The sequence below is a fragment of the Bidens hawaiensis genome, unplaced genomic scaffold (assembly GCF_021521415.1).
Source record: "Bidens hawaiensis isolate Kalapana, Puna unplaced genomic scaffold, B.hawaiensis_p1.1 tig00026851_1, whole genome shotgun sequence".
NCBI classification, from domain to species: domain Eukaryota; kingdom Viridiplantae; phylum Streptophyta; class Magnoliopsida; order Asterales; family Asteraceae; genus Bidens; species Bidens hawaiensis.
In genome coordinates, this window is record NW_027494324.1 from 75057 (window position 1) to 99317 (window position 24261).

The 24261-nt window shown below is 36.1% G+C and overlaps 3 protein-coding genes across 3 annotated transcripts; 2 read left to right on the forward strand and 1 right to left on the reverse strand.

Moving 5' to 3' along the window:
- The first annotated feature begins 7334 nt into the window (after window positions 1-7334).
- On the forward strand, window positions 7335-12410 carry LOC143574128 (uncharacterized). Its single transcript, XM_077058834.1, has 18 exons — window positions 7335-7521; window positions 7768-8009; window positions 8113-8230; window positions 8384-8491; window positions 8773-8891; window positions 8986-9060; window positions 9153-9269; window positions 9393-9465; window positions 9530-9660; window positions 9744-9908; window positions 9986-10181; window positions 10251-10322; window positions 10376-10426; window positions 10522-10547; window positions 10781-10894; window positions 11316-11849; window positions 11940-12092; window positions 12357-12410. The coding sequence occupies exons 1-18, from the start codon at window positions 7335-7337 to the stop codon at window positions 12408-12410; spliced, it is 2535 nt and encodes an 844-aa protein (XP_076914949.1).
- A 913-nt stretch (window positions 12411-13323) lies between these two features.
- On the reverse strand, window positions 13324-14349 carry LOC143574129 (F-box/kelch-repeat protein At3g06240-like). The gene has a single exon (XM_077058835.1). The coding sequence runs from the start codon at window positions 14347-14349 to the stop codon at window positions 13324-13326; it is 1026 nt and encodes a 341-aa protein (XP_076914950.1).
- Window positions 14350-18415: 4066 nt separating this feature from the next.
- LOC143574119 (uncharacterized) lies at window positions 18416-23423 on the forward strand. The gene is made up of 14 exons (XM_077058826.1): window positions 18416-18698; window positions 19468-20332; window positions 20840-20915; window positions 21032-21152; window positions 21237-21335; window positions 21419-21706; window positions 21794-21901; window positions 21990-22061; window positions 22232-22318; window positions 22445-22516; window positions 22611-22700; window positions 22787-22894; window positions 22993-23061; window positions 23215-23423. Exons 1-14 carry the CDS (start codon window positions 18468-18470, stop codon window positions 23287-23289), a joined length of 2361 nt encoding a protein of 786 aa, XP_076914941.1. The 5' UTR covers window positions 18416-18467; the 3' UTR covers window positions 23290-23423.
- The last annotated feature ends 838 nt before the right edge of the window (window positions 23424-24261 follow it).

The window sequence follows — 24261 nt, forward strand, 5'->3', positions numbered from 1 at the left end:
CTACCTTAAATAGCTAAAACACATGACCACCATTCGATGGCTGCAAAGTCGGGAGTAAGAAGGATAACCCAGAAGGCAAAGGCGATTCGATAAAGTGTGTAAATATAAGAAGTTTTCCTTTTATAAGGAATAAGCTAGGTTTCGGGGACGAAACCTCTTTAAGGAGGGAAGACTTGTAACATCCCGAAATTTCCAAAATGATATTAATTATATTACTTAATAATAGAGGGAAAGTTTACTCGGGTTATCGGGAAATAAATAAATAGAGTAGGAGTTGGTATGGGTCGGGCTAGTGTTTGGTAATGGATATGGGTTATGGACTTGGGTTATGAAAGAAGGAAGGAGAGTCCATGGGCTTAAGCCCATGATCCCTAAATATAAATACCATTAATCACCCTTTAATCCTCATTCTCACATATTCCATACACACACACCCAAAACACACACGACCCGAACCAAGATCCGAAGGCGAAAACCCGAGCTTGTTGGTGCTGGAACGTTGTGACGGACCAAAACAACATCAAGGCTTAACCGTGTTCGTAGTTCGACTCGTTCAAGGTACGTTTATAGTTAGAAATCGTTCGTGTAGGTTCGGGTTGATTTGAGAAATGATAGATCTGAGTTTGTATGGTAAAAACGAACCCAACAAAGCTAATCTTACTGAAAATGGTTATGATTTGATGGGTTAATCGATTGATAAAAAGAACCCGTAACCTATATGCCTAAATCGCACCCTTTAAACATCGATGCTAGGTCGATTTGATGGTTGGGGTTTGTAGGCGCTGGTCAGACGATCCCGTGGGTACCTAAATCGAGTTATTTGGTTAAGAAACGAAGGTGTTTAAGGGATTTAAGAACGAACAGTAGCTGCAGACGACAACTTCGCCTGCAAGCTAAGTTCGCCTGATGAACTTCGCCTGCAAGCGAAGTTCGCCTGATGACAACTTCGCCTAAAGCCAAGTTCGCCTGATGACAACTTCGCCTAAAGCCAAGTTCGCCTGATGACAACTTCGCCTAAAGCCAAGTTCGCCTGATGACAACTTCGCCTAAAGCCAAGTTCGCCTAAGGTTTAACTTCGCCTAAAGCTAAGTTCGCCTAAGGTTTAACTTCGCCTAAAGCTAAGTTCGCCTAAGGTTTAACTTCGCCTAAAGCTAAGTTCGCCTAAGGTTTAACTTCGCCTAAAGTCAAGTTCGATTAGAGAATAGATTAAAACGATAAGTAAAAGTAAGCTAATACTAGGCCACCAGATTAGATCAGGCGAGTATTGATACGTGTAACTTATACAGTCAGCCGAGCACAGTTAAAGAAGGGATTTACAACTATCAGAGGAAGAAGCAGAGTTCAGGTGAGTTTCTAGCCCCATTCATTGTTATGTTTTCGGGGCTGTGTGCATACTCGATGTGTTGTTAATACATTTATCCTAAGTGATAAGTGTATGCCATATGTGATATATGTGATGGATATGAATGATTGCTTGTCGGTACGCGAACGATCTTCGGATATTGCGCGTACTGTCAGGTTAAAAATAAAGGTACGAATATTATATATCGAAGATGTATGAATATTACAAATGAATACTTGTCGGGGCGTGAACGATCTTCGGATATTGCACGTAACGACAAGGGGTATGGTTGTTAAATGAAGGATGTAGAGAACGCCTAGAGTGTTCTTATGCTATAATGTAATTATTGTATATGTGAAGTATGTGTATACAGGTATACGAATGGTATGTGAGTTCTACGTTCGACATAGTAAGTTAGGATGGCAAATCCCTCTAACTTCTGTTGGACATAGACTTGGCAGGTGATGGCGTAGTTAAGGACTGCGAGCCTTATACGTGATGTAGATAATAGATGTAGACGTAGATAGGGACGGTGGGCCTTATACGTGTTATAAGAGATAGACGCCAACGTAGATAAGGACTGCGGACCTTATACGTAATATAGATAGGCGTCAGCACAGGAAAGGACTGTGGACCTTATACGTGCTTTAGCATAGGGGAGGACTGCGGACCTCGTACGTGCTATGAATTAGGTTGCAACATAGGGAAGGACCGTGGACCTTGTACGTGTTGTGGATGTATGATGGTATAGGGAAGGACCGCGGACCTTGTACGTACCATGAATGGTGAACATAGGTAAGGACTGCGGACCTTTTACGTGTTCACGATCGTGAGTACAGGTATAGACGGCGGACTATGAACGTACTCTCGGTAGACTGAGGTTAGTGATTGTAGATATGTATGTATGTATGGTAGCAAGTATGTATGTAGAACAGAAGGGTAACTAGTGAAGTATGGATATGTATCTTCGGATATGTATGTATGTGTTGTATTGTATGGCGTACGATTAACTAGAACTCACTCAGCGTAGCTGACTTTTAGTATGCACGCAGGTGAGTAGGATGAGGCAGCTCGCTTGAGGAGACACGTGGCACCGAATAAGAGGCTGGCATCGGAAGACTCAAGACGTTTAAGTTAATGTTCGTTAATTTTGAAAGACAAAATGATGTTTTAAGACAAGACGTGTTTTGTTATGAAATGTTTTATGAAAGTTTTTATATTCCGCGAAAGTTTTAATGAACTCTGATTTATAAGAACTGTGTTTATGAGTAAATCCGACGCTAAAGTAAGGCTACCGGGTTCGGGGCCTTACATGTGTGTATTTATGTGTGTGTTTAATCATCCATCTTCTTTCGTTTAGTTAAATTTAAGTAACTGAACACGAACACGCTTTGCTAGTTTTTAGTTTGTGTACATGTCTACTAACTAAATGACATGAGGTGATGGTTAATGCTTGTGATATTTATGACCAATGTTTTCAAACCCGACCTGGACGCCTTACCGGGTCAAATGTTGGATTGACTCGGGAGGGCGGGCCGGTGTTTACCTGGATGACGTCATAAATAATATAAATATATATATACTTATTTATATCTATATATACAATTTATATATATGTAAAAGGTAATAATAACTAACTTCCATGTCCCTTTGCGATGTTTGTTTTAAATATATAGTATGTGTGTATCAACCAAAGTATCATAAACACAACTTGGTTGGCTGGTTAGTGGGTGCTCAATAAGCATGCATCTCGGCTATGTATACCTACGTTCGAGTCCCAGCATCTACAACAATTTTTATTTAACTCAAAAAAAGCTTTAACCGGTTAACCAGTAGTCCATCGGTTCAATTTAGATAACGGGTTAAATGGTGCGAATTGCGAATCGGACCGGAATGCATATCGGTTCCTAGTCGGGAATGCAAAAGGCTGTATATATTACAACTGTATATATTATTGACACCATAAGTTAGCAATTATATCATTTGCAGGTATTAAAGACATGTAAATAATAACCTTAGATAACATTGTTGTCTGTATCAATTTTCTCAAGAGCGGGAATGCAAAAGGCTGCGGTTTTCCCGGTTCCGTTTTTAGCTCTCGCGAGAATATCACTACCGGTTAAAGCAATCGGAATACTTTCTTCTTGTATAGGAGAAGGTCTTTCAAAACCCTTTTCATAGATTCCCATAAGTAGCTCTCGTTTCAAGAAGTAATCCTCAAATTCATTTCCTTTTGTAGCTGTGACATCCTGTATAGTAAAATACAGAAAAAAATATGATCATCTACTATCATAATACATGACACAAATTAACAGACTAACAGACTAGAGTATAAAAAAACTGTCAAAAGATAGTAAATACTTCATCTCATAAAGTGATTCATCTTCAATTTTTGGAATATCCCACAGTAATCAAAAGTTTTATTTTCAAGATTCTAACTTAAAGTTAGATATTTGCCCTTCATCATTAAAACTGTATTTGCGTCATCCACTATAAGAGTCGACTGCCACTAATACAGAATAACAATGACTCTTATTATGCTTTTGATTTTCTCTAAAAAGACGAAACATGTATGCTCGACCATCCATTTTGTAGGTTTGTGAGGTTGCGTTACTTTTTTTAGTCAGATGATACAGCCCTTGCTATTAACAACACGGTAGCATAATGACAATCATAAACAACAGATATGCTATTTACTATACACAGAAAATGAAAAAGGTAATAAAACAAGCTCCAGAAAGGATCTATTATTATTATTAAGCAGCACATCACATAATGTCAGCTGTCGCATGCATACCTCAGTCTTGTAACGATTATCCGCTGCCGGTATGTTTAACTGTGCCTTCCAATCTTGAGAACTAAAACCACAAAACGGATAAATAAATAAGTAAATAACTTCACTGCCAGTTTACAAATAGTTTAAACCACAACATAGACATGTATGCAAACATTACAGAATTAAAGTAAAGAGAGAACTTCAGTTTCTCACGCACCAAAAGAACGTAGAGTCAGTCAAGATAATTCTCGGAAACAACATCTTAATTTCCTAACTCCTAAGGGTCCTTGGTAGCTATTGAGCATTGTTTAGGTCTAAAAACTTCATAAATTTTCCTCAATCAAATTAAAAACACAAAAAACATATGCATCTACAAAAAATTTTGTCACTCAAGGCGCAAAATATGTCTAGAAACGCATATATTGGGCCTCGCCTGGAAAATGGGCCTAGGTGCAAGAAGAGAGGGGTTTTAATAACTAACTATGATTATTCTATCAGATTTTTCACACTAGCAATGCCAGGTGAACCTGTAAACCTACCAACCACTGATTTTATACTATATCATCATATCAATATATCATATCACAGCATTAAAAAATACAAACAAACCTAACTATGCACATTAAAGCCAAGCGTTGCAGTTTGAAGAACAAGAAACAAGTAAATATTTGTAAATAATATGGAATTCGAAATTTGACCTAGAATCTACTACGCTGGCTTCCGACTGCACAGTTTTTTCGACTTCATAATTGATATTATTATTATTATTATTTGCAGTAGAAGAACCAGGGGCGTTAGGGTTGAGCTTTTGCCACTGTTGCCTCTGATTGTAGTGCTGTTGATTTGGCGGCAGGTAGTGTGACTGGTGTTGTTGAAATTGATTTGGATTACGGTGGTGGTAATTAGGGTTAGCTTGGAAATGACTACCACCACCGCCGCGGCCGTTGTTTCCGATACCGAGAGGATACCGGCGATTGTTGCCGTCGTTATTGTTGTTCATCGGAAGATGATGATTATTGTTTGTGTAGTGAAGGAGGTTTTGGGTTGTTTGAAGGAGAATCGGGTGGGTGCGGAGTGAGCGATGCGTATAGTGTGTAAAACTCTTTGACGGCGACAGCACTAGCTAGATTAATTAATATATAAATAATTTTTTTTTTTTGAAAGAACCAACTATTGAGGGATTCCCGGATAAAACCTGACCCTCACGCCCGCCAAACGGCATGACAACAATGAGTCGGTAAAACCGGGTGAGATCAGGACTCGAACCATGGCAATCCAGGATCATCCCTCATATCTCCCATATAAATTAGTGATAGTGAGTTTTGAACCCCTACCTCTCAACAGTAGAGTGAGTTCCAATTTATCTCATCCAATCCAAAACAAATGAATAAATATATAATAAAATTCAAATAATTAAAATGCTAAATTGTTAATGATTGGTTGAAAGGAGTTTTTTTTTTTTTTTTGTTATAGTCTTCATCGTTCTCTGTGTCTCTAGCCTTCCTCTATTGTAATATTGATGAACGTCATCTTATTCTTTAAATTTTCGATGGTTTTAAGTTTTTTCTTTTCAATATAATATTGGAATATAATTTATGTATTTTCCTTTCAATGCTTAGGGAAGATTGTTGGAAGTTATGTGATGTCCATCTAGATAGAATGCTAGAATAGAGTTATTGAGGAAAACGTAAGTCGTGATTCATAAAAGTTAAGTTCGTCTATGAAGACCAACTGAGCGATCACCAAAGCTACCTTCAAAGGTCTTAAAAGACGCCCAAAGACAAAGCTCTAGTGACAAATAGATGTCATGGCATCAAGAATTATGCTTCTACACCTTGCTCGGACACAAAAATAGATATTTGAGCATTGGGACCTTTGCTTCTACATCCTTGCTTGTTGTCCACATTGCACTAGCAATTGTAACCAAACTTTCTATTTTTCTAGTGTTTCAATTTTTATAGCATATTCTTGTCTCTTGAGGTTAATCATTATATTTTTGTATTGTTATCTTTCTTGTAAATAAAAAATACACTCTCTTTTTCTCGTAGTTGATAGTTTGATTTATCATTCCGCACAAGTTAACTCTGGTTGAAATCACTAACTGCATCACTTGCCGTTCAAGCAACCTATAAGGGACCAATGACGATGTTGATCCATGAAGTAGTTTTAAAAGTGAGTCTTGTCTTGTCCGATAGTTAGTCTACACATATATCAGTGAATTTGGTTATTTGGGTAAGCAATAAAGTTAATACTAGTAGTAGCAGCTTCGAACAACGGTAACCGGTTGTTAACAACTACTTAGGCATAAGTGACCAGTTGTACAATCACCGGTAACAAAAATTACCAAGATATTGATGATGGTGTTTCTAATAATGGTTTTATTCACTGGATAAATGCCGACATTTATAACGTACAACCACCAACTGAAAACGTTGTAATGGCTCTCCAATATGAAAGGATAGTCTTTAGTCTAATTCTGATAAACATTGCATTTTCATAACAAAACTCACATATTTATTCTTGCTTCTTTTATGAACTATGTGTGAAAGTAATCACATCACGATTCATATAGTTATCGAGACCTTATGATCGAAATACAAAACTCACATCTTTCGTATCCTGAATGCCGGGAAAAGGGTTTATATATATACATATTTTGTTTTCAATAAGGAAGTAAAATGATATTTTATACTCTTTTAACGTAACATATGAAAATACACAAATAACAAACGTGTTTGTTGGTTGTAGATGTAATTTTGAGAAGAAGCGTCCTATGCATATTATTTTTTTACCGTGCAAAGTTTCCTTGTCAGTAAAAAACGCTTGGAAGAAGCACATGCACATGCAGATCCTTGCAATGGAAATTGATAGAGTCATCAATCGATCGATCGATCGATCATGTTTTGGCATCGAAATCTGATACCAGATTCCGGCAAGTCTTAACCTTCATATATTCGATCGCAATTTTGTCCTTCATTTGTAACCCTAACCTAATTCTATTATTATGTTTACAAATTAAGCCCCAAATTGATTACTGCGTTAATCTTTATTAATGTGAATAATAGTTAATTAGTGAATGAATCTGAATTTATCGGATTATGTTAACCTCGAAACAGTTAAATAATTAGAACTGAATCCAGATGAATGTATGCAGATGAACAATGATTAATGCATGCTTATAATGTTTTGGAATATAGATATTGAAGATACTTGATCATGGCCGATCAGCATAATTCTGATGATCATGCAAGTACAAATAAACAATCTGATGATGGTGTAAGTGGTATAGCTGATGTTGCTCTTGATAGTTCGAAAGCAAAAGGTACCGTTGCAGATAAGCCTTCTGATAAAGATGACAGAGTAGCTGAAGTTGCAGTTGAAACTTTGAAACAAAAAGGTGCTGTAGACTATTAATTATTAAATATAGATTATTAATTTAAGGGGCATTTACATATTTCCCCTTCCTAAACTATGAAATTACATATTTCCCCAAACCATGCTTAAAGAGCATTGTACATTTTGCATTAAAAACTTGTATTTTGGGGAAATATGTAATTTCAAAGGGTTAGGAATGGGAAATATGTAAAAATTCCTTAATTTATTACCAGTCGTTATTATTCATAATTATGGTTTAGTTGTGTTGTTTACACAGACAAACAGTCAGATAAAGATGAAACTATAGCCGAAGTTGCTCGTGTTGCGGATGAACAATCAGATAAAGGTGAGATAATAGCTGAAGTTGCACTTGAAAGTTTAAAATCAAAAGGTGTTGAGGATAAGCACTCGGATGAAGGTCAAAGTCGAGCTGAATCAATGGCTTCTGGATCGACGGTGGAGATTAATATCAAGACGTTAGATTCACAGTTACATAACTTCATTGTCGACAAAAATGTATTGTATATATACCATCCCACTCCTCTTATTTGGTACTTAATTTGTTATCCCTGTTTGCTAGTTTTAAATGTTTCCTTTTTTGCACATATAAAAAAATCAGATGCCAGTTTCAAAATTCAAGGAGAGTATAGCTAGTGAAGTTGGTCTTTCGGTGGATCAACAGCGGTTGATCTTTAGAGGCAAGGTGTTGAAAGATGAAGACCCTCTTTCCGAATATCGTATCCTAATATTATGTTACATATTCATTATTAAATCTTAAGATTGATGACTCTTATGAGTGTTTCTAACCATTTTCATAACAGGTTACAATAACAACTTTTTTAATTTGTTTTTCATAAATCATATCAGTAGTTTCCCTTGATAGTTTATAGATGTCGAAAGCGGGCATACACTGCATCTAGTGGCTAGACAACCATCTGAATTTCAACCCTCATCTGGCTCCCCCAATGCGGAGACAACTGCAAGAAGCAGCAATGCAGGTGAATTTTGGTGATACCTTAAGAAAACAAATGAACATATTAGTTTGATGGATTTTTCTTGTGCATAACATACACATTTGCAATTAAAAAATATAAACTTTAAAAAAATATAAACCGTTGATCAAAAAGGTATACTATTTATGTCTATTCCTTTTGCCTCTCGCAATAATATACTGCTCTGTAATGAACCTCACCCTATATGTTTACACACATACATGTGATGACGTATGCATTACACTGTTTAATTTTCCAGAAAGTTAAACTTATGATTTTCGTCCTAGGACAAGATGATAATGGTACCGGTACACGTCCTCGTGTCGGGCATGTTTCACATAGTGTAGTTCTTGGGACGTTTGGTGTTGGAGAGCAAGACGAAGGCGGCACTCCAGATGTAAATCAGGTTCTCGTTTCTTCAAAATTGTTGTCTATAAAGCGAACATTAATGTGCTTTATGGTGTAATATTATAGTTTAAAATCTTTTTTTCTCGTTCAAGGTGATTGGGGCGGTTCTTAATTTCTTTGGACAAGGCCTAGTTGCTGGTGGTGGTGCTGCACAACCGCATATGCAGGTGAGTTGTGTTCTTTCTTAGTTTCATGATGAGTTGTGTGCATTTAAATGGTATTATAACTTGATATATGTTGACTGTCTACTTGTTTACAGTTTAGTATTCCTGTGCAAGTTGCACATGGAAATGAAACCGTAAACCAGTCCCAGCCTAGAAGTCCTAGTCAATCAATCCTCGTGGAAGCAGTGCCAGCTGTACCTACACTTGCTACGGTAGTAAACACGTTTTGAACTGTCTTATATTATGCTAATTTTTTCGTGGGAGAATTTCGATATCCCATACATTATCTGTATTTTCTACGCAGCCTTACTTGGTATATGTTTACTCACCTGCAGCCAATTCCCGAGTCGTTGCACACGCTTTCTGAGTTTATGAACCACATGGACCGCACATTATCTCAAAACAGAAGTAAGAGTTATTAATTTCTTATTAACTTAACTATACAATCTTTATATTGTTTTATGACCTTTAGATAGTACGGAAGGCGTCCCATCTGTAGAACTACCCACCAATGCTCGTGGCTTGCCATCATTATCAGCTTTGGCAGTTGTTATGCGACAAGCACAACGTCTTCTTAGTGGGCCCGCTGTTGATTCTTTATCTGTACTTACCTTTCTCTAAACCATGGTATAATTAACATATATCTAATGATAGTTAGATTAAAATTTTATTATGCAATTTTGTAGCATATAGCAAGAAGGCTAGAGGAAGCGGAGGGTGTTAGTGATGCCACAATGAGAACCGAGATTCAAACCGAAGCAATGCGGTCTGGGCTTGCTATGCAACATTTGGGTGCTCTTTTGTTAGAGTTAGGTCGTACAATGCTGACACTGCGAATTGGGCAGTCACACGTATGTTATTAGATATTTCTTGAATGATATAGTTTCATAAATATTATTGTTTACAAGTACTTATGTAAACATTTCAGGCTGAATCTTCTGTAAACGCGGGGCCTGCTGTTTACATATCTCCTTCCGGTCCTAATCCTATTATGGTTCAACCGTTTCCTCTGCAAACTAATTCTCTCTTTAGTGGTGATGCTAATCCTGCATTGAACCATGGGCTTTTTGGTCCTGTTGGAATTGGAGCGGGTCAACGAAACCTTAACATACATATCCATCCTGGTCAGTAACTAAAACCTAACCACTACATATGTTATCATGGTATTTTTCTTATACCATTCATTTTAATAGGTCCAAGGGCAACTAATGTCGAATCAAACCTAGGAGAGCATGCTAACATAAACCGTAAGTTTTCTATTACTTGTTTTTATAAAAAGGAAAACTATTTTTGTTTTACAAGAAACTTTTGATAATAGTTACCAGAGGAGCTGGTGATAACATGAGAAGTGGAAACCAGAGTTCTGTTGGTATGTTTATGTTTTATAATTAATATGTTAAGTTTTAAAATTTTTAATTAATTTAGTTTGTGAATTTGTGTTGAAGTTTGTTTTTTTTCAACTAGGCCAAGCAGATGGTGGTCTTCCAGAGGTTCGGACAGTACGTTTATATGTTTGTTGCTAGATGTGGTAGTTTTGGTCCGTGGTCGATTTGGGTTATCTTTTATCTCAAACATGTTAACTTAAAAAAATTAGCTAAAAGGAAAAGTATTATTTTATAATTCAAAATTTTAGATTGGTTTTTAAATGGGTAAAGTGTATATGGGCCAACCTGACCCGATTTTGACCCATTAGCCACAATTACCAGAATGCCACTTATAACAGGATGCAGGAGCTAGTAGCACAAGAATGAAATCGCTAAGTGAAACAGAAGGTGGTTCTTCATCCAGTCGAAGCAGCATTCCCCTAGGACTTGGTCCGGGAGGTTTACAACCAAAGGTAGGCCCGTGTTCCATTTCTATTTGTAAAAATCAAATTTTCGGTTCGATTTCGGTTTTGCTATCAAGCAGAAACTGAGCCGAACAAAATAAATGATTTTAAGTAACTTATAAGGAATTAATAAATGGCGTGGGCCAAAAATTTTGGTCCAAATGTGTAATAATCATTTACATTTTAGTTAACAAAAATTAGTCCCAAAGTTGCATACCCAAAGTCTATATTTTGGGCCTCTTTTTCGACCACCCCAAATTTTTAAACCCAAATGGTTAACTAAAAAAATTCCAGCCGAATTTCGGTTTCTGGTTCGGTTTGAGCCCAAAACGGGAGCCAATGACAGCTCTAATTATCAGCTTTTCGTTGCTATGCAATTGTTTAGACAAGTAATATATACACTAAAATTGTCTACAAAATGTGATATTAGAGACGACATCGACAGACAAATAGTGGCGGCGCTTCTACTTCATTTGCTAATCAAAACCAACCATCTGCTGGCGGCCAGTTGGATCCCGCCGCCATCATGAATCAAATTATGCAAAATCACGCTTTAAATAATATTTTGGCTGGTGCTTCCAATCAAAACGGGCCCGGATCTCAAGACTTTTTTAGGAATATAATGGGTCAACTCACTCAAAACCCGGAAATGATGAACTCTGTCAATCAGCTTGCTCAACAGATGGATGGTAATCAAGATGTAAATAGTATGTTGGCGGGCATGGGTGGGCCCGGTGGAGGTGGCAGTGGCAGTGGCAACCTTGATATGTCAAGTTTGGTTCAACAAATGATGCCATTTGTTTCTCAAGCTCTCAGTAGTGGGAGTTCAAGTTCAAGTTCAAGTTCAAATCCAAATCCAATTCCCAATAAGCTTCAACCGGCACCTTCTAGAAAGGGTTCGCTTAGTCGACGTTTCAGTAGTGTAAAGAGTATGAATAAAAACGAAAGAAAGAGTGAATTTCAGGTTGTTCTAAAACCTCGTAAATCATTTCATTGATTCATGGCTTGTGTTGATGTTATTGGACTGATGCGGTGAACTGGTTCATGTATGTAGATGAACCTTGAAAACGCAGCCCAGAAAATAATGGAACATTACCCGCGTGTAGAAGTATTCTCGTCAGTGGTTCAAACTGCTGCTGCTTTACGCAACGACGTTTATGATGAAAATGCTATCAACGCGTTGTGTATGGAAGAGGAGCTTGCTCAGGTTAGTATTGTGACTATTGTCACTTCCCATTAACAAGGTAGCATGTTTGGCCCGTATACTTGTGAGGGGTCAACTTGAGATGCCTTGTCTAAAGCGGGCCAAATGGGTTGAAAGAAAGTCGATTAAACTTTACTTTTAATGCATACAACCTCCTAAATCATAAGATTAATGTTGGTTTTGTAGTAATATTGTTTTCGTAACGTGATCAACACAACGGACATAAGCATTTGTGAGTCAACTCACTACTTGTATGTGGATTTGCAGGAATTTAATGAAATGTTGAAGCGGGATATTTCCGAAGGCTACAGTAGACTATGATCATTGCAATTCCTTTTCCTCCTTTTTTATTACCAGTTTCTTTTGGGTTTTGGATGTTTTCCGTTGATGAGGTAGGGGATCCTTGTAAGGAGCAACCCGGGGTGATATTGGTTGAAGAAATTATTGCATTTTTGATAAATTCTGTTGGTGTTACCAATCTTAGTGTTTTTGTGTTAGGTTTTATAACGAGTCTAACATACAAAATAGTTTTTAAATAAAGTGGAAACGAGGGAGACGGGTCTAAAGTCAACGAAAATGTATTTTTTAGCGCGTAAAACTTTCTAAATCGTTTTAACTATATAATAAAAAATACAAATGTTGTATTTAACATTTATTTAGTTAGACTCAAAACCCTGAAATGATGCATGTGATCAATAAAGTTGTTTGCTGCTAAGAATGGTGGCCTTGATATGTCCATTATAATCGGTGTCATCTTTTTTTTTCCACATGCTATAAATCGTTCATGCTCAAGTTCAAATTTACTAGAACACGAACTGCATGAGTTATCGTCTTGTTATAGTGGTGGGCAAGCATCAATGCTTTGTCAATGGATTGCTAGATTTGTAAAGTAACAAGTTAGTTTTTTGAACACCAATTGTTTATGAAAGGTCTGACTGACTTAAACAAACAGTTAAACTTGTGATATAATTAATGTTCATGGAGTTGAACTCTAGTAATATCAGTTTTTAGATTTATACAATTAAACTCCTAGACTTGGATATTTTTAAGAACGATTTAATGCGATACGATCACAGATAAACAAAGGATGTAACATCTCACAATCTCACAAACATGGCAGGATATATCAAGTTCTAAACAACAGGTAAGAATATTTCCATCATAGCATGTTCAAACCAACATTGTAACAAAGATTATATCAAGTTTATACACCAACACCGGACTCGCAAGCCTTTCAACACGTACATATACCTCTAACTTCAAAAGTCTCGGTATTTAAACGTCTACACAACCGTCCTTCAACGTCATACACCAACATCTCCTTGTCGCCCACAACCACAACTTCGCCATTCTCATAAAAAACCACCGTTCGATCAACCACAACAGCACCGATTCCATCAAGTACAATCTTCGTCCAAGATCCCACCACCCCATACTCCTTCATCACCCAAACATCACCTTCCACAAACACCGCAAGCCTTTCACCCAAAACAAGTTTCATCCCATTCTTAACCTCAACATCCGCATCATTACAACACTCGGGTAACGCCACTTCACTAAGCGTCTCATCGCTTAAACTAAAAGCAACAATTACACGTAAATCTTCTTCGCAATCTTTAATACCAATCCAATGAAGAAACCCATTAACGAACACACCCGGATAACTCTTACCATAAGTATGATCATAACGAAACCGACATGCCTGCCGCCATTCATCCGTCTTAAGGCTATAAACATGCACAAAAATATTCTCAACATCATTAACAAACTCATCACTATTATAAAACAAGACGGTAACAACCTTGTAATCATCCATCACAGAATCATAACCAAACCCAGACACAATATCAATCTCCCTCATCTCATCAACAATATCGAAACCCGACTCCGGTACTTCAAAAAACAATTTTTTACTAGGGTTTAAAACAATTAACCTATGGCCACCGTCCACGTCATAACCGGACACCAGAACCAAGCCATTGCAAGAGCCATGAAACGTAAACATGTCGACATGAGGGTTGAATGTTAATTCAAGTTGGGTTGGTGTAAGTGTGGGTGGTTCTTGATGGTAATTAAATGGGAGAGTGTAAAGTGATTTGTTGTGTTTGTGGTTTAAGATGAAATGTTTAGGGTTTTGATGGGTGTTGATGAATTCGGATTGTGATAATCGGAAACCCTCTGAAAGGCGTTTGAAGCGGCTGAGGGGTTTGGCGGGAAGATGGCGTAGAGTTTGAGTGGTGATTTCAGGTCTGGCCGCCATTGTTGACCTTGACAAAGACAATTGAATTTGGGTTTGGGTGGAAATTGAGGAGAAAGTGGTAATGTATTAAAGAAAGTGAAAGTCAACTTAAACCGTTGGCTGGTAACTGGTAAATTGAGGAGAAAGTGGTAATGTATTAAAGGTGGTGACTTGGATGATTAATCGGCAACCTTTTGTTAAATTTTGTAAATTATTTTTATTATTATTAAACTTATTTATTTATTTACTAGGCTATTGTTCGTGTACGATACGGGTGAAAATATAAAAATCTCCTAACAAACACATATAATTTTAAATGACAAGATAATTTGTAGTATACTTTTTGGGTCGGCAACGTGATATTTATTACGTACGTAACTTAAATACATAAATAAATGTAATGTAAAATCTTAGAAACATGAAAAAACCCTATAATATATTTCACAAATAAATGTTGTAATAAATACTGCAAATAAACAATATAGAACTTAAGAACTTAGCATAAGAAATTATATTGTCAAAAAGATAACTAAAACTTATCATGTCGGCCATCCTTACGAAGCATCATGCCGAAAAATACGTGCACGTTATATAAAAACTATAACGTAATTGGATTTAGGCGAATTGGTTAAACATTTATAATGGACCAAAAAATTGATGTCTATTGTACCGAGAAAAGTAAACTAATGTGGTGTTAATATCTGTAGAAAGTAATATAGTTCTAAAAATTCATAACTTTAATAGGAATATCAAAACAATATACTTTAAAATTTTAATAATTATTATTAATCACATTCACTTAAAATAAGCATAATAATATAATTGGATTTAGGTTTGTGACATTTATTACATCTTATATTACACTTTTATTTATTACATGCTAACAAAAACAACCAAGGTTGAATTTTTGATACACAATAATCAATGTGATTGACTAAAGACTCTATGAGTTAATATTTTATTTAATTATTTAATTCCACAATTATTAACATTAATATATGAGTTGAATTGTTTACTTTTGAATTATTTGATTACTAAGAAAATATGAAAAGTCTTGGTATGTATGGAAACTATACTGATGAACTAATAGATAATGTCATTTGTTCAAAAAATCTATTGTTTTAATAATATAGGTAGATTACAAATGTTATATTGTAGCTCAACTGGTAGTCGGCCTTCGGGCCGCGAGTTTTCACCGGAATTGAATATGGTAGACTATCTAATGTTTTTGTGACTGTGGGCATATGTGATCGTCTTTTGCATTATTACCCAAGTAGTCGGCCTTTATTCTTGATCGTTTAACAATAAAAAAATAAGCAATTGGAAAAGGAGTGTATTTAATTCAGTATATAGTTTTACACTTATACTTGCCGCACCATCTCCTTTTTTTTTCAACAAATAATACCCTATGAAACGATAGATTTATAATGATTTGTGTGCTTTTTATTTTTTTTTGGAACGACTAACTAAGTAACGCCGGGTACTCCGTACGCGGCTTCTATTGGCTAAAGGTAGCCCGAGCCGGCCACGAGTTCAGACGGACGGAGCCCCTAGCGGTCCACCTATTGAAGGATTCCCCGGACAAAACCCGACCCCCACGCCCGCCAAACGGCATGACAGTGAGGAGCCGGTAAAACCGGGTGAGATCAGGGCTCGAACCCTGGCAAGCCAGGGTCATCCCTCATATCTCCCATATAAATTGGTGATAGTGAAGTTTGAACCTCCTACCTCTCACTAGTAAAGTGAATGCTCTACCATTAAGTAACATCCAATTTATAATGATTTGTGTGCTAGTTTGTATATTTTACGTTATTATTTTTTTCATATTCTTTATTCATGTATTTTATTTTTATTTTATGTTTGCTATTTTAACGCTTAATTTTTATTTTTGTTTAGAAAAATCAAAACCCACACAAACATAAATAGATGTACATATATTATAATAGCATATTATACATGCTTACGAAGTGATTAGAATAAAGGTATATTGGTTTTTAACAATCCCAACTATTGTCTTTTGGTCACTGCTGGTCCCGACTAATGAATTAACTACTAATGGTCCCAACTTTTAAAGTATTTGTTCATAACGGTCCGCGACTAACGGAATCCTAACGTCGTTAGTTTCAGGTCACCGGAAAAAACGGTTTTGGCCGGAAAACTCAATTTTTTTTTCTCGAAAACTCAACATTTTCGTCCCAAACATCTTGGTAACTTCGTATCGGACCTTTAGGAACAGTTTTCTAGTAAAAGCCTCAATTATTGAGGTCGCCGGAAACCCTAGAACCATCGTTGAAATCGGTTTATGGTGCTCAAGTGGTGGTAGTTGGTTAGCGGTGAGTCAATTGGCGGTGGTTGCGGTGTTCATGTGGTGTGTTCCGGCAACAAATTTGAATTTTCCAGCCAAAAACGTTTTCCCGACGATCTGAAACTAAAGGCGTTAGGATTCTGTTAGTCGCGGACCATTAGAAACAAATACTTTAAAAATTGGGACCATCAGTAACCAATTCATTAGTTGAGACCAACAGTAACCAAAAGATAATAGTTGGGATCGTTAAAAACTAATATACCTAGAATAAAAGGTCAATTGTTTTCTTAAAAGTTAAGAAGTCACAAGAAAAAATGACGTATGACATCAACAAGATAAAACACATGAGCATAAAGGGTTTTTTAGTAGTTATTTTATTTTCTTCCTATGTTAAGGTGTGGGAGATTTGTATCTCTAACCTGTATGGCCGATTCCACTTACTTTTTTCATGTTTGATGTAAATCCGGCCTCCTACTCACCCCGTGAACTAATTACAAGGAGGGCAAAAGGAGTTTCTTTGGAGTCCTTGATGTTCAACCACTTCTTATGTCAATTTCAAATAGCATCATCACCTACGAGAGAATATAAAAAAATTTAGATGATACGAGATATTACGCTCCAACAAAAATTGTACAAGATTCAAGAAAGAAAATCGACATATTATCTTTTAGTTCATGATGTTCGGCATATGGTGATATAGTTCATGGTGTGTTTAGTTCCCGTGGATCATGGATCAAGTGTATAATTTATGATCAATGTGTTTTAGTTCTTTTATGTTGTGTGTATTTATGTGTGTGTTTAATCATCCATCTTCTTTCGTTTAGTTAAATTTAAGTAACTGAACACGAACACGCTTTGCTAGTTTTTAGTTTGTGTACATGTCTACTAACTAAATGACATGAGGTGATGGTTAATGCTTGTGATATTTATGACCAATGTTTTCAAACCCGACCTGGACGCCTTACCGGGTCAAATGTTGGATTGACTCGGGAGGGCGGACCGGTGTTTACCTGGATGACGTCATAAATAATATAAATATATATATACTTATTTATATCTATATATACAATTTATATATATGTAAAAGGTAATAATAACTAACTTCCATGTCCGTTTGCAATGTTTGTTTTAAATATATAGTATGTTTGTATCAACCAAAGTATCATAAACACAACTTGGTTGGCTGGTTAGTGGGTGCTCAATAAGCATGCATCTCGGCTATGTAAACCTACGTTCGAGTCCCAGCGTCTACAACAATTTTTATTTAACTCAAAAAAAGCTTTAACCGGTTAACCAGTAGTCCATCGGTTCAATTTAGATAACGGGTTAAATGGTGCGAATTGCGAATCGGACCGGAATGCATATCGGTCCTTAGTCGGGACCGGCCGGTCCAGGTTTCAAAACACTGTTTATGACCTAAGGTTCGAAACCTAACTCAACCAGATTTTCTACCATAATCGGTTTCCTCCTTGATGGCTCCAATACGAGTCAGGCATGAAACGCCAAAATCAACACAGATGGTTGACATTCCGAGAGAGACTCACTCGAAAATCAGAGGTAGTTCCAAACACTTAAAAACCAAATAAACGATTTGAATAATAGTTTTATAATCCACAACATTTACAAATCAGGACTTGAACTTTTCACTATTACCATTTAAACCCTTGTAGTATTTTCAAACTTAGCATCCTCGTCACCAGTGACCACCAATAATAACAACCAAGAAACACCCATAACAGAGAAACGGATAGACCTCTCTCCCACTCACACACTCAACACAAACTGATCTTCAAGGGCTACATCTGATGAGTGTGATACAATTTTCTTGATAAAAATGGAGTCTTTATCCCTAACCACCACCACCACAACCACTTCAAAGTTCAGATTCTCCATCCCATGTTACAAAAATCCCAAATTTTATAGAAGCCTTCCTTTTAATCACAAAAGACTCAGGAAATTTGCAGCCTTTGCTGCTAATGATGAGCCTAGTTTTGACAGTTATGACCAAATGGAGCTTAAATTTGGGAGGTTAATTGGTGAAGACCCCAATCTTACTCTTGCTAAGGTCCAATTCTCTCTCTGTAGTTGTTTTTATTTGAAGTTGTGCATTTGATGGTGAAGATAGACAGATAATATGTGGAAAAGGTGGAGTCTTTTTGACAATTTATGAGATTTTAGTTGAATTTTGATAGTGGGACTGGGATTCTTGAAGAATTGGAGGTGGATTTGATTTTGGGTTTGGTCAAAGTTTTGATTTTTTAGGATGATTTTGAAGTTTAAAGGATTGGTTTCTTGACATTTTAGTTGAATTTTGAAAGAAAAAGATAGAATTGTGATATTGGTATGGCTGATTCAGATAAGATGAGATAAAAAGATAACAACTTCTTGAATTGTTACTGATTATTTTTTTGACATTCTTTTTGTTAAATGACAAGTAGTCAAGTACACTTGTCATGCTAGTTTTATTTAGGAAGTAAACCGTATTTCAGCCCGTTTAAATACAATTTGTTAACCGAAATACCAAATGATAAAAAGGAGTTCTTGATGTTTCAAACCATCATACCTGTATTTTTGTTGCAAACAAACCCTTACCGGAAATTGAGAAAAGATTGAAAGTACAGCCGAGTATGATATTTTCTTTTTGGTGGGATTTTGCAAGAATGATGATTAGTTTAATTTTGGTTTCAAACCACATATTCACTTTTATCCCAATTCAATTCCCACTTTGCAAGACAGCAATATAAACATTCTGAATAGCTTACATTTCATAAAAGTATATTAGCTCTAACTACCACATTTTAATGTTTTTGTGCATAATTCTGTTTTTTGTGCAGATAATCGGTAGAAAAACAAATCCAGAAATGTCTTACTTGGAAATCGAGAAGTTATACAATAAGAAAGGTCTTAAAGCATTTAATGATATAGAGGAGGTCCCATTTGATGTATCAGATATTAGAAAAAAGCCCAATGATTCACTTGACGGGCTGAATTTGTCCCGGCCCGTACCCAAGAAAGGGGTCAAATTTGAAACAAATGATTCATCTGATGGGCTAAACTTGACCCGGCCCGTACCCAAGAAAGGGGGCAAATTTGAAGCAAACAATTCATCTGATGAGCTAAACTTGACCCGGCCAGTACCCAAAAAAGGAGTCAAATTTGAAACAAATGATAAACCAGTAGCACCACCCGAAGTAAAAAGACCAAATCAGCCCTTGGCCAAGGCTCCCAGTAATCCCGTGCCAAGTGTGCCGAATGTTGAATTAAGGAAACCAACTACTTTTAATGAAGATGATGGTTTGACCTCAATGAAACCGAGACCAAATTTTTCGTATAAATTCAATAAAGAAGAGGAAGAAGAACGGTTTACTGATATGACGATGGTGAGGAAGCCTGCACCATTTGTGCAAAAAGAAGGAACCGAAGTTGTGGATGATGATAGCCAAAGCCAAAGTCAAAGTGAAATCCAAACAGATGTTTCACTCCTGCAAAAGCCCGGGACCGAACCACTTTTGCAAAAAGAAGAAACAAAAGTTGTGGATGATGATAGAGAAAGCCAAAGTGAAATCCAAACAGATGTTTCTCTCCTACAAAAGCCTGGTATTGCGGTGAATCAAGATTCTAGAGATCAAAATGAATCAAGGGAAAATGAGGATGCCTTGAAGTTACAAGTGAATGGTCACGGGGATGATAATTTAACTGGTAATGCCGGTGATTTGTTATATAGTTGTAGTTTTAACCCATTTACTAATAACTAAGTTGACTTGAGACGTGTTTTTATCCCAAACGGGCCAAATTAAGAAAAGTCGCTAAAAGAGGATTGAGTAAACGGGTTGAAACTTGAAAGCCACCCACAGTTTATTTTGTTAATGCATAGAACCTTCCGATATCACTTTATTCAATGATAACTATTATTAGTGTCTTAAATATTTTATTTTACAATCATAATTAACGCAAGACTTATTTATAATAAGATGTAAAAAGTGGACATCAAGGGTTTCAGGCTAGTTTGGCCCGTACTAGAAAATGACCCATTTCAACTGATCCCATTTTGGCATGTTACCCGACCTGTTTGGCCCGTACTAGAAAATGACCTGTTCTTGAATGACCAACAAACAAGAATTCTCATATGGGGCAATTTAGCTGTGTAATGCTGTTTTATTTTCATAAGCATGTTATTACATCTTCACATATTTGTTCTTTATCAAGGATCTCAGCCTTCTGAGCAAACCGAGTCAGGTTCTGATCCTGATATAGCAGCCACCTTGAGAGGACCACCTAAAAGGTACTTTAAACCATTCTACGTTATGTTAATTGCGATTAAACAGGCATTGATTGCATTATGAACAAGTCAAAGTTTATTTTGTTTGACTTCTTTATTGTTGATGTGATATAATATAGATTAGATCAACCCGTCAAAGATACACCAAAGATCGAGAAACCGATTTCAAGCCCAACGAGTCCAAAACCTTATGACAATGCTACTGACATTGAAAATTCACCTACAACACTGCTTTTGAAGGTGCATGACTGATTTTCTGATACGATCAAATGACAATATTACCCTTTTTTCTCTGCTAGTTCTCACAAATATTTCTTTCTATAGAGTCGTGAAGATACCGACTGGAAACGAGCTCAAGATTTGTTGAAAACAGAAGGAAGGGAAGAAGTGGAACTCATAAACTCTAGCACTCGTGGGTTTGTTGTAAGTGTTGATAATAAAGTTTGAATCTTTTTATGTTGGGGATTACCCTTTTGGTGATTTTACCGTTTGCCCTTTTTGTGTAGGCGTCTTTTGGTTCTCTGATCGGGTTTTTGCCTTACCGAAATCTTGCCACCAAGTGGAAGTATTTAGCATTCGAGTCTTGGTTGAGAAAGAAAGGGTTGGATCCTGCTATGTATAGACAAAGTCTTGGTGTTATTGGAGGCTATGATGCAAAAAGCAAGTCAACTCTTGAGTCAACCGTAGATATTAAAAAGTTCGAGGGTGAAATATCACCTGATATGAAACTTGAGGAACTTCTTGCAATTTATGACCAAGAGAAACTCAAATACTTGTCATCATTTGTTGGTCAGGTTTGAATCAACAAAAATGTTTACTTTAATTATTAAAAGTTTATTGAACTTATAATAACGAAAATCGTTATGATACTCTTGTTGCAGAAGGTAAAGGTGAACATGGTCTTAGCAGATAGAGACACGAACAAATTAATATTTTCTGGAAAACCGAAAGAGAAGGATGAATCAATTGAGAGAAAGAAAAATCTCATGGTGAGATTCTTTTTAGTTTCTTGAATTCTTTCTATGAAACTATAATATATTAAGTAATTTAAGCTCATATTTTATTCTACTTGTACAGGCAAAGCTTAATGTTGGAGATGTTGTGAAGTGTTGTATAAAAAAGATTACTTATTATGGTATTTTCGTTGAGGTATTACTGTTTTTTTACTACTAAAGTTATTTAATTTTCGACCAAAAGTCTTCATTTCTAGCAAAAACAAACATCATTGTCCTTAACAAGCCTTAAAAGTAATGTTTGTATTAATAATGATAAATTTGTCTTTTCACTTGCCTTTCTGACCCATGGTTTTGGTCTGATAGGTTGAAGGAGTACCTGCATTGATTCACCAAACCGAGGTGTCGTGGGATGATACTTTGGACATCATATCCCATTTTAAAATCGGGCAGGTACCTTGCGCGTTGTATTGCTACAATAATAATAACATTTTTCATAGCGAACATATTCTAAGTTTCTTTACATTCTCAATAATTACATTAGTAATAATAATAATAATAATAATCTATTGTTCATAGATTGTCGAAGCAAAGGTCCATCAATTAGATTTTTCACTCGAACGTATATTCCTATCGTTAAAGGAAATTACGGTAATCTACCATCTATATATCTTGGATCAAATATATATCTAGAACTTAAGATAATAATAAAACTCTATTAATAATAAGAATAATCTCGTGACAGCCAGATCCGTTGATCGAGACTTTAGAGGCTGTTGTTGGTGATCAAGCTAACTTGGGTGGTAGATTAGAAGCAGCCCAACTCGATGAGGAGGTTTTTATCTTTACAATTTCTTTTTATTATATTACATGCACAAATAACTTTTGATGAATATTGCATACCACATATAAAATGTATAGTGGGCCGAAGTTGAATCACTTGTGAAAGAACTGCAACAATACAAAGGAGTTGACCGAGTAAAGAAAGGTCGGTTTTTCTTGAGCCCGGGTTTGGCCCCAACATTTCAGGTAGTTTTCTTGCAAGAGAAGATCAGATTCCTTATATTATATTCTTTGTATTGTTTTCGGGATTTTAAAGTAAACAACATTTTATGAATTACGTGTAGGTTTATATGGCATCCGTGGTTGAGAACGAGTATAAATTGCTTGCACGAGCCGGAAACAAAGTACAAGAGGTATATAAAATTTGCTTGTAACCAAGGCCTTTTATCAAAGCTTTTAAATTTAAGTATGATCCCATTGGTTAGCAGGGTATTGGTGGGACCCATTGAACAACTTTGTTTTAATAATAATAATAATAATAATAATAACTTCTGCTTTTGTGATAGGTGATCGTTGAGACATCGATGGGGAAACAAGAGATGAAATCGGTGATCTTAACATGTGCCAATAGAGTTGAATGATTGATTTTCATTTTGTTCTTGTATAGTTTGTATGATCATTGTTGTGGTGAAAGATGAGTTGATGTATTGAGTCTTTTAAGTTGAAGATCAAGTGTAGTATTTATATTGTGTAGGCTAGCTAAGAGGTTCTTGAGGTGGTCAGCCAAATATAGATTGGGTTCAATATGAGAAATGACTTAGTATTGATAAGCTCGCTGCATAGATTCTCTTAAACAAAGGCAAAGTAATTTATTTGAAGGGATTTATTCATAGTTGATTATGATAAACTAACAACCATTAATATCATTATGATTTTGTATCTACTGTTATTTATTAAGGTTTTTAATTAAGACGATATTTTCTGACATGATTAATAATCCAATAATAAAATGGATCACATCTACTCAAATAAAGACAAAACATGGTCCCGAAAAGAAAGATAACAACCATTATCGAGTGGACCCCTCAAATCGTGCGACAATATATCCTAGATAGCGACGTGATATGGTTTTCTCAGGTACATTGTCAGTATAGTACATGTAGATGCAACTTGTACAAATACATATGCATTGAACATTTATAAGAAAACTAATAAGAGAATTCAATTGTAGCACAACTGCATTTTTTTTAACTCTCTGATCTTAGTCTCCCAACTTTCTCATCACAATTCTATATTTCCGACAAACCTCATAATAATGTGAAAAGAAATCATTTTGTAGAATAAGAATAATGCAAGAGTCTTCAAACCATTTGTGGATGGACAAATTCGGTACTGGTGCCAAATCGGTACCAAAGTTTTGTACAATACCGGTATTTCCCAAATTATTACCTCAAATACCGGTACCGAACCAAATATTTCGATACCAATACCAAAAATTTATAATTTTCGAGATCGTTATTTTCGGTACCGGTATAGTACCGAGGTTATACCTGGTAGGGTCCTTTCCTGAGTAATACCAAGACAAACTTTTTCACTTTCTTCTTATCAGCTTT

What these genes read in the sequence shown, in the direction of transcription:
- LOC143574128 (XM_077058834.1), top strand. Translation starts at nt 7,335, where the DNA reads ATGGCCGATCAGCATAATTCTGATGATCATGCAAGTACAAATAAACAA. An exon ending in CTGTACCTACACTTGCTACG is followed by an intron (nt 9,270 to 9,392) that starts GTAGTAAACACG and finishes ACTCACCTGCAG; the next exon opens with CCAATTCCCGAGTCGTTGCA. An exon ending in CACATTATCTCAAAACAGAA is followed by an intron (nt 9,466 to 9,529) that starts GTAAGAGTTATT and finishes TATGACCTTTAG; the next exon opens with ATAGTACGGAAGGCGTCCCA.
- LOC143574129 (XM_077058835.1), bottom strand. Translation starts at nt 14,349, where the DNA reads ATGGCGGCCAGACCTGAAATCACCACTCAAACTCTACGCCATCTTCCC.
- LOC143574119 (XM_077058826.1), top strand. Translation starts at nt 18,468, where the DNA reads ATGGAGTCTTTATCCCTAACCACCACCACCACAACCACTTCAAAGTTC. An exon ending in CGGGGATGATAATTTAACTG is followed by an intron (nt 20,333 to 20,839) that starts GTAATGCCGGTG and finishes TTCTTTATCAAG; the next exon opens with GATCTCAGCCTTCTGAGCAA. An exon ending in CCGGAAACAAAGTACAAGAG is followed by an intron (nt 23,062 to 23,214) that starts GTATATAAAATT and finishes CTTTTGTGATAG; the next exon opens with GTGATCGTTGAGACATCGAT.